The sequence below is a fragment of the Chelmon rostratus genome, chromosome 8 (assembly GCF_017976325.1).
Source record: "Chelmon rostratus isolate fCheRos1 chromosome 8, fCheRos1.pri, whole genome shotgun sequence".
NCBI classification, from domain to species: Eukaryota; Metazoa; Chordata; class Actinopteri; order Chaetodontiformes; family Chaetodontidae; genus Chelmon; species Chelmon rostratus.
Window position 1 is genome coordinate 12,398,458 of NC_055665.1, and position 9,990 is coordinate 12,408,447.

General features: G+C 40.3%; 1 protein-coding gene across 1 annotated transcript; it reads left to right on the forward strand.

Annotated features, from left to right (window-relative positions):
* Nucleotides 1-214: 214 nt before the first annotated feature.
* On the forward strand, nucleotides 215-4,182 carry si:ch211-254p10.2 (solute carrier family 40 member 1). Its single transcript, XM_041943066.1, has 8 exons — nucleotides 215-317; nucleotides 415-482; nucleotides 646-805; nucleotides 1,114-1,229; nucleotides 1,440-1,566; nucleotides 1,750-2,004; nucleotides 2,696-3,376; nucleotides 3,923-4,182. Exons 1-8 carry the CDS (start codon nucleotides 215-217, stop codon nucleotides 4,180-4,182), a joined length of 1,770 nt encoding a protein of 589 aa, XP_041799000.1.
* The last annotated feature ends 5,808 nt before the right edge of the window (nucleotides 4,183-9,990 follow it).

Consider the following 9,990-nt stretch of genomic DNA (forward strand, 5'->3'; position numbering starts at 1 on the left):
CATCTATAAAAACTGCTTCCTTGTATGTTAATAAGTTGATAACCAGTAATCCTACATGTGGTCCAAACATTCTTGTAGTCATCAACAGCAAGGTAACCTTAGTGTCTTTCCAAACATCTAAGTGATGCTATGACCGTCAGTGATGAAACACTGTACCATCAACAATGGGACAAGGGTGCGACAAGTTCAACAGTTTTTTGACCTACACTAGGCAATGTCCCAGCGAGCAGATGCCTCCCAGTGTGGTGGGGTTGTGGTCGAATTTGAGTCCGATGACATCAGGGATGCAAGAGCTAAAAAAGCTAGGAGCATACCAGGTGAACTCAACTTTAAATACAACTGGAATTTGTGTTCCATGTTTGCAGCTTATGTAATATGTGCTAATTCTTTAATTTTCGCACATTTCCTCGTAAGGTTCAGCTCTTATCTACCTCAAGGGTCCCAAGTTTCTCATCTATGTGAGTGGAGCATTGTCAATGTGGGTAAGAATCATTTCCTTAAGAAACAGATTCCTCGAGAGATAGATTTGACATCGAAACTTAAATAACTGCAAGGTAGTCTACTTATTGTATACTGTGTGACAGCATACAGACAGCACCTTGAGAAACAACACATAATGACGGCCTGTTACGTTGTTTTAAACAGGGTGACCGCATGTGGCATTTCGCAATCTCTGTGTTCCTGATTGAGCTGTATGGCCGTAACCTGCTGTTGACTGCTGTGTTTGGATTGGTAGTGGCTGGGTCAGTGCTCCTTCTAGGGGCTTTGATTGGAGACTGGGTTGACCGCAATCCCAGGAATAAAGGTACGCACAACACAACCCATTTGACATTTTTAGCATACAGTATACCATAGAACAGTGAATCAGTGGATCTCAATCTTGGGCCAAGATGTCTGCTAGCTTCCTGTCCCACCAGGTGGTAAATTGCATTCCCCTGATACCTCAATTGTAAATCACTCTGTGATTTGATAGCTAGCAGGACCAGTGGGACTCAAGGCACAAGCTTCACAGCCACTGACTCATATCTGTAAAGGCTAGCATTTCGTTTATTACAGAATATATCATGTCTGTTCTGAGAGACTAAAACTGTTTTGCTTTTTCTCCTGTTTTAGTTGCACACGCATCTCTTTTCATTCAGAACATCTCAGTGACAGTATGTAGCATTGTGCTCATGTTGGTGTTCTTATATAAACAAAGGATTGAACAGATCTGGGATGGATGGCTCACTGTGAGTAGACGCTACATATTTGATTCATAATTACATTTCATAACTTGATACCATGTTGATATGCAAACAGAATACTCACCATGATTATTGCACAGAGGAGTTATTGCTGCTGTTGTTCCCTCTGTCCTGTGTCCCTGTTGTCTCTGCTTCTGAGCTTGTGGCTACTCTGTGCTGTCATAGTAACATGTTGCATCGCAAAACTTACACAAGGTGGTTTGTTATACGGTGGTGATCATCCTGGCAGATGTGGCAAACCTTGCAAGCACAGCACTGACCATTGCCATTCAGAGGGACTGGATAGTGGTTATCACAGGCTACAACCGCGGTCATCTAGCTGGTGAGGGGGAATCATTCTGTTATTGTACATATTGGCTTGTATTCCAAGTTTGTCACAGGCTTGCATCACTGGTTGTCCATGATAGATACTTGAATTACACTGACTTATTGGTCTATTCCTGCTCTTGCTGAAAGTCCTCTAGTGGAAGCACGTTAACCTCTGTGTCTTTGATCCTAACAAAAGGAATGAATGCAACCATGAGGCGGATAGATCAGGTGACTAACATCCTGGCCCCACTAGCAGTGGGACAGGTCATGACCCTGGCCTCAAATGTAGTTGGCTGTGGTTTCATCCTGGGCTGGAACCTTGTGTCTCTCATCGTGGAGTTCTTCTTCTTGTCACGGGTGTACCGCATCGTTCCTGCTCTTTCAATCAAACCACCGGTGGAGGAGGAGGATCAGGTGTATCTGCAGAGGATGGCGAGGAGAAGGTCGCAAGGTACGGACTGATGAGCGCATTTTATTTTCTAAACATTTCGGACTTTTCCTGTATAGATACATTTTACCATTAGGATGATTTGAGATTTACCAAAAGTGTGTCTGAAAGCTGGTGGGCACCATGAAGTCCTACACTTGACAAGTGACCTTGTAGATATAAATAAATAAAAAGTTATAATAATAAGTTATAATAATAAGTCCAATTTGAACTTCGAAACTCAATTCAAACAGTGCATCAGCGCATTACAAGTACTGATGTAGTGGCATTTATGCTAAAGGATTTCCATATGGCCCAAGGGATTGACATAAACCATTTTAAATAGCATTTAATGCTTTTGAAAGACCACAGCCAACCTGATTGTGATACGAATCATTTGTTGCATTATAAAATGCTGTAAATAGCCTGGAGCTGTCTTCTACAGTGGGCTTAATGTGTGCTGTAAATTCATTAATTCTATACTATACAATAGCGGACAGTCACATTAAAAGGACTAAACATAATCAATGAGGCAGACATTATTTGTGTGTACAGCATCCATATGCCACAGTCTGTAGCCCATTCATATTGGTGCAGGTGGTATTATGTCCGACAGATGATGTGGATTCTAATATGACAAGGAGCAGAAGGGGTGCAGAGCATCCTTTAAAATTCATGACCAGAAGTGATTGATGGCATTCCTTTTTCTCATCAGATGAAGGTAATGTTGCACAACCTCAACCTCTGACAGAAAGTAACTGCAACACAAGCCTGCACCTCAAAGAAATCACCAACCTGCCGCTGTGTTTCCGGAGGTTTCGCTGGCTGGTAAGCACCTGTAAGGACGGCTGGAGGGCCTACTATCGCCAGCCTGTCTTCCTGGCCGGAATGGGTCTGGCTTTCCTCTACACCACTGTCCTGGGCTTTGACTGCATCACCACCGGCTATGCCTATACTCAGGGCATAAGCGGCTCTCTCCTTAGTCTGCTGATGGGTGTATCAGCTATCACAGGGCTGATGGGCACGGTGATGTTCACCAGACTCAGGAAGACCTACGGCCTGGTTAACACAGGCATCATCTCAAGCTGCCTCCACCTGGGCTGCTTGCTGCTGTGTGTGTGCTCTGTGTTTGCCCCTGGCAGCCCGATGGATCTTAGCTTGCTGATGCCCTACATTACCTCCAACTCATCTGCTGAGCTTGGAGGGATGGCGAGCCAAAGGCAAAAACACACTTACCCTCTGAGGGGAGGCAGCAATCAGCCACTGCTACCCGACCGCTCCTCCATCCACTGGACCAACAACACTGTGCTTTTTGACAATGTACCCTCTGGCACAGCGCCAGAATCCTACATCTCCATTATCTTGCTTTTCTTGGGTGTCATCACAGCACGCATTGGTGAGTAGACAAACATACAAAGCTGACTGGTTTCAATGGACACCAAACTTAAATGTGTCCATATATCTGTCAACTGTGGAGCCTGACTCATACACTGCCCTGTAACATTTTACCAGCCTACATTAGATTATTGTGAATATATTGCTATCTAAGTTGGGCAATAAATAATAAAAAATTGTAGTACGAAAATGTCAAAGACACATTGCAGGCAAAACGGTAAAATGTCCCACTCTGTATATATATTGATGACATCTACAGTATTTATCTTTGGATTCTGGCATTTTTAACTTTTAATTGACAGTTGACAGTAGAGTTGCAATGTCTGTATATGGTATGCTGCATAACGAATCGGCCACAATTGCCCTACAATTACAGGGTTTAATAATCATCTTTAGGTATCCTTACAAAAATGCTGATGTTGTCATCAGCCTAAAAAGTATAAGTTGGGCTCTAATTAACTATTCCTGTAAATTCATTTATTGTGTGCACAGCTGAATAAATGACCAGGTGTTCAACTTTTAAACCCCTTGGACATCTGTGTTTTAGGTCTCTGGTCCTTTGACCTGACAGTGACCCAGCTCCTGCAGGAGAACATCTGTGAGTCAGAGAGGGGTGTGGTAAACGGGGTGCAAAGCTCTATGAATTACCTGATGGATCTGCTTCACTTCATCATGGTGATCTCCGCTCCACAGCCACAGCACTTTGGCATCCTAGTTATCATTTCTGTATTATTCATCACCACTGGGCACACTATGTACTTCCTGTATGCACACAAAACCAAGAGAAAACGCCGCCTCGACACATAAAGAGCAGACATGGCCCACGCATCCAGGCATGAGATGCTTACCAGCACTGACTCCACTCTGCACCTGTGAAATGAATGTCTCCCTCCTGTTCTTTTAGCAATCTTATTGCAACACTCCACTTCCGACTTAGCCATTCATTTCAGCACAACATAGCAAGTGCCTGTCCCTCCTAGGTTGCTTCCTTCCTGCAGGGCCATGTGCCATAGCAGCAAACAAGAACTCAGGTGAAATAGAGTGGGAGACACGCTCTCCCTTCGTGTACATAAGTTGAGGTGGCTACAATAAATGGAGCAATGTTACCTCCAGGGGAAATGTCCTAATCTTATGTACAACTGGACAAAAAGGCAATGGCTAAGGCACCAGCACATGCCTTTGCCCTTTGCAAACCCTGTAGGATTACTGCGAGACCTTCATCAAACAAGCCTGTTAACTTACATAGCTTTTTGGATGGGAGGGTGGATGGATGGAGAGATTTTTCTAACCTTCACTCAGTAAAGAACTGGTGTTGTGAGGAAAACTTAACAGTGATACATGAAAAATACAAACAAGACAAGACAGTACTTTTACAAGTGGCATCGATGTTACTGATCCGTCCACTTGGAAATATTCCAGGATGTCCAAAAAGGAACATAAAGGGAACTTGGTGTAAGATTGTTTGATTTAAAAAAAAAAAAAATAGAAAGGCAGCCCCCCTTTTTATGGACAGAAGTGAAAGGACGAAGCACATCCTTCCCCTGGTTTGTTTCTCTGTGGATGAATCAAACATTTGCCTTTCTTTTATGCATGTAAACCCAGTTTATGATAACAACATCAAAAAACACATTATGCCATGTACTTTAGTCAAACTTTATACAAACTATTTTATTCTAATTGCTTGTGTACTTAGATAAATAAAAATAGTTTCCAAACTTTCTTTCCTTCCAATATAAAGAGTGATATTAATAGATTTATAGAATCCCAAGAGGAAAGCAAGTCTTCATTTTGTGACATGTTTGAAATCAGTGATAGCTATATGTTGATAGCAAATGTCGATCGCTGCTACCGGCAGTGTTGTATTACACTTTGATCCATTCTTTTGTAGTTCTGATGAACTAAACATTACCTTACCTCAACTAAGAACAAGAACACTGTTGGGAATATGACTTGGGAATTACTCTCAGCTACTGTATGTTTTCATATCTCCTTCATGTACAGTTGAAATAACATCAAAGTTCAACCTTTTGTCATACAAACAGCAACACTCAATATATTTGTTTAATTTCCCTGTGAAATTTCCGTACTGCATGTTGTCCTTATTTTTCAGACTGACAACTATGATAATAAAGATGACTGAAATTGATCTTTGGCTTCAAGTCTACTGATATGAATATGCTACACATGTTCCACTAGATGAATTTTATCAGAGTAGACTACAAAACCTCAGCCATGACATTGTAAATCCATTTGGCCCTATCCACAGCCTGATATCTAAGTCCACAATTCAACCTTCACAAGTTAATGTTAGTGCTGGAATCATTCCAATAAAGCGGACAGCCATGTGGTTTAATACTGTCTGTCCCTTATGGAGCCTGCATATACAGTTGTACATTTACAGAATCCTTAATCTAGGGGTTATTGGGGACTTTGCTGACAACTTCAATTAATAACCCTGAACTTGCAGTCCAACTACTAGAAAGCTTTTACAACCTGAGATATGGTACCACATGTGGAGTTTAGTCATTATCCATCAAAATCAAGCTGAAGCACCCACAAATCTACCATGGCTGTTGGAAGAAATACCCATAGTGTAAAGAAGAGACTCCAAGAAGAACTGCAAGGAGAAGATATAAAACATCTACACAGTGTTGAGGACATAAACAAATCATAGGCAGAGAACATGCAGCACCCATGTGCAAATGTAATGGATTTTTGTGGCCAGTAGGGGTCAATGTCACATTAAACGGTCATGCCTATGCCAGTGTAGGAATATTTGGGGCTGATGTGCATTACTACCATAGAAACGTGACACAGTACACACACGATCTTTACACTATATCTTAATCCTCAGACTTTCTATAAATTGTCAGCCCCATCTAAGAGTGATTAAGATACTGATGACTGTCATCCAGAGGAAGACATATGGGGACATAAATGGAAACACATGAGTAAAAAGCATCCAGAATTGAAGGAAATCCATTCTGATATTCTCATCTGCAGTGTCACTATGGTGTAAATTCATTTTAATCCTAGTGCCGAACATCAATAAATAACACAAGTATGTCCAGGAAGCCAGGAAGCGATAGGTGCCTGCAACATTGCCACGAAAAGTCAAAGGGAGTTCCAATATGGTGGTTTACCACAAGGATTGTATAGTGTCAGCAGCGCTATGCATCCATACTGACCACCAGTGTCTTCCACCATTATAAATACTGAGCCCATTGCAGCCTTAACTTGAGACCCCAAATTATAAGGTTATAATGCTTCCATCACAATCACTGGCAGTGTGTTGTTACCACGGTAATGAACAGAGGCCTTGAGCAGGCTTGTAAGGGCAACTAGCCAGGAAGAGCTGTTGTTGGAGTGGGAGGCTGTTTTACTGGAAGCAGTACATACAGTACCACGGTGGACTTGATAAATATTGAGCTTGAAAATTAATATATAACCTACAGGTTTACAGTCAATTCTTTTTTGCCCTGTGCTGCTTTATGGGAGTCTAGGTTTTCTGTAGTGGAGACCATAATAACTACATTAAGCTGCGAAAAAAGATGCAGAATGCTACTAACATCTTCTAAGAACTTTTTCTGCTTTTTTTATGAATTACAGATGTCACGAAAAAAATTCAAGCAAACCAAGGAAAAACAAATAAATGTAGATATTATAACAGAGCCACATATACTCTCTCTGGTGTCAGAATCTGTGTTGATCCAACAAATACAACACAAAATAAAGCTGTGGCATAAGTGTGAAATTCACTGAGGTAGATGCCAGCTGTGCCAAGGTCAGGTTTAGTGATGGAGAGACAAAACAGCTAACAGTCCATGCTACTGCACTGTATAATACATAAATAACTCAGGACACAGTAATAATATTTTTTCTCCATGTCTTGATGATGTTTTATATAATACTCAGCTTAGTTGGTTAGTTAAAGCTACTGTAAATCTGCAGACAGCCAACCCTGCTAGCTTTGACCGAGACCCAGGTGATGCCTATCACGTATTACCTTTAACTACATTTCAGAGTAAAAATCCACCCATCTAGCAAAATAGTGGGGTTCCATGAATTGAATATCATCACATGAAGGAAATCCAAAAAAAACGACATGGATGAGACTTTAATGTGTCCAGTCTTTGCCTCACAATCAAAAACTTATCCTGTGCTCAGTGGCTCCACCCTATGGTAGAAGCAGGAACATACAATAGAAATACTAGTCTTAAATTCAAGGACTAACAGCAACAAAAATGTAAGTAAGCTACCAGTCAAACGACTTTTTACCACATTAATTGGTCATGTTTGTGTTTGTAGCCGCAGTGTGCGCTCTATGGCTCTAAGTATCTTTTTCAGTGTCTTGAGTTTCTGTTTTGCATATTTTACTGCTGTCTTTTGCTACGTAGTTTTGCTAACATTACTCAAAGCTAGCTAAGACATCTGAGACTTAAGCGCTGTTCAACGTTGCTAGCTAACGCGAATTACATTCGAGTCACAGAGCAAATAATTTCCTCAAAAGCCAGACTTTCCTCCCCAAAAAGTTGTTTGACAAGACTTACCATTGCGCTGAACAAGTTAACCGGTTCCTCCATGAAGAAATAATCTGTGGGTGGAACAGTACAGACGATTTTTACCGTCAAATTGAACTCAGCTGTTTAGTCAAACATATATGGTAACGTTAGCCGGAAGTGACAGATGTTTGGGTTTTAATGGTAGTTGGCACAGCGTGGGTAACTACTTCAACCTTATGGAAATGACAGATTCACCCATGCATCAGCAATTTGCTATTAGTTTCTTATCTGTACTGCATTTTTCTTCCTATTACTTGCCATATTATTTAATTATTTTCATATTTTTTGTATTGCAAAAGGGTGTGTAAAATTAGAAGCACCTCTAAGTATAAAGCAATACAATTCAACAGCATGAACAAACTACAGCCTGCAAAGTTAAATCTATAACAGCTTTTTTTTTTTTTTTCTTTTATAGTGGTGCGCCTTTTGGAGCAGCGGAAACAAATTCAGATTCAGGTAAAGATTTGTAGGGTCATCATCACTATGAATAAACCCTTTCACACTGTTATGATGTTTTCACATTATCATTTCATACATGACCTTTATGAAATAGGATTTGCAGAGCTGTATAGGGCTGCGACTAACGATTATTCTTTATTGATTACTGTGCAAATTGTTTTCACAATTAATGTATTGATCGTTTAGTCTGCAAAATGTCAAATTATTGTGAAAAATGCTTATCACAGATTCCCAGAGCCCAAAGTGACTTCTTCAGATTGCTTCTTTTGTCCAACCAAAAGTGCAAAACCCAAAGACTCCTCATTTACTATCATAAATGACACAGAAAAGCAGCAAGTCCTTACAGCTAAGAGGCTGGAACCAAACAATGTTTGACATCTTTGCTTGAAAAATGACTGGAACTATTAATCCACTATCAAAATAGATGGCATTTAATTTTCTTTCGATCAACTAATTCGTTAATCGACAAATCATTGCAGCTCTAGTTTCAGTACTGCACTGATTTTAGGCAGGTGCATCACACTGCCAATGAGTGTGTGCCACTTCCTGCTTTTAACTGAATCATAATATATATAAACTAGGTGGAATAATTTTAATTCCAGCTGGATAAAAAAAAGGTCTGTGAGGAATCTACACAGAAATGGCAGAAAACAGCTGTGTTTTCAATGCACCACTTTTTGTCACTGTGTTTTGGTTTATAGCCTTCAGAAAAACAGACATGTTACACCTAAACAGAGGTTTAAGAGACAATATGCTTTTGCTATTGTCTTGTAATGTTCCTTGAGCTGATGACATGGTCCTTACAAATTAGCCTTGTTTTTCTTGTGTATAATTTAGATTTGTGCTTGGAAAGTAAAGTAAGATATTCATACAGAAACTATACTTTGCATCATTCATACACAGTGTGGTGATGCCATTGTTTCTATCTTTATTATCTTTTTACATTTTTATGCAATTTACATTATGAGATTGTGCAGCTGTTGTGAATGTCTATATTTGGCTGCATGTTATTTCAGAAAGGGGGTACTGTAACAAGCTCAGAAGAGTTTCATCACTTCTTCACTCTTTGTGCACCGCCACAGGCCTACAGTAACAGTGTACCTCCCATGGTTGTCATGGTAGTCCCTGGTTAAAGACAGCAGTATTAGAGCCAGCTTGCTAACAAGTCTGACTTAAGGCACTCTCACTTTGCAATTCATTTACTTGAGAAACTGGGTCAGTGGTAGCACATTGTGTGAGTTGTCCTCCTGGCTTTGTCTCACAAAGGAATGTTCACTAGGAGGGAGAAGGCAGGAAGACAAGGTTGTTTTTAGATATTTAAGGCCAATAACGTCCTTTACTTCCTTCCCTTGGTGCAATGGTATAGAATAACATACTGCTAAAAGACACTAACATATAACACAGTGGCCACTAGGTTTACTATCTAAAAATGTTCTGTCAATCAGTTATTGCTTATTCTATGAAGTCCTTGAAATGCAAAATGCAAATGATGAGGAATGCTTTATCAGAGCATTCTCAGTCCTCAGCTATAATGAACAATTGAAAGAATCGAGGAATGTAATTATTTAACTCAAGTTATGCAGAAATAGGCTGA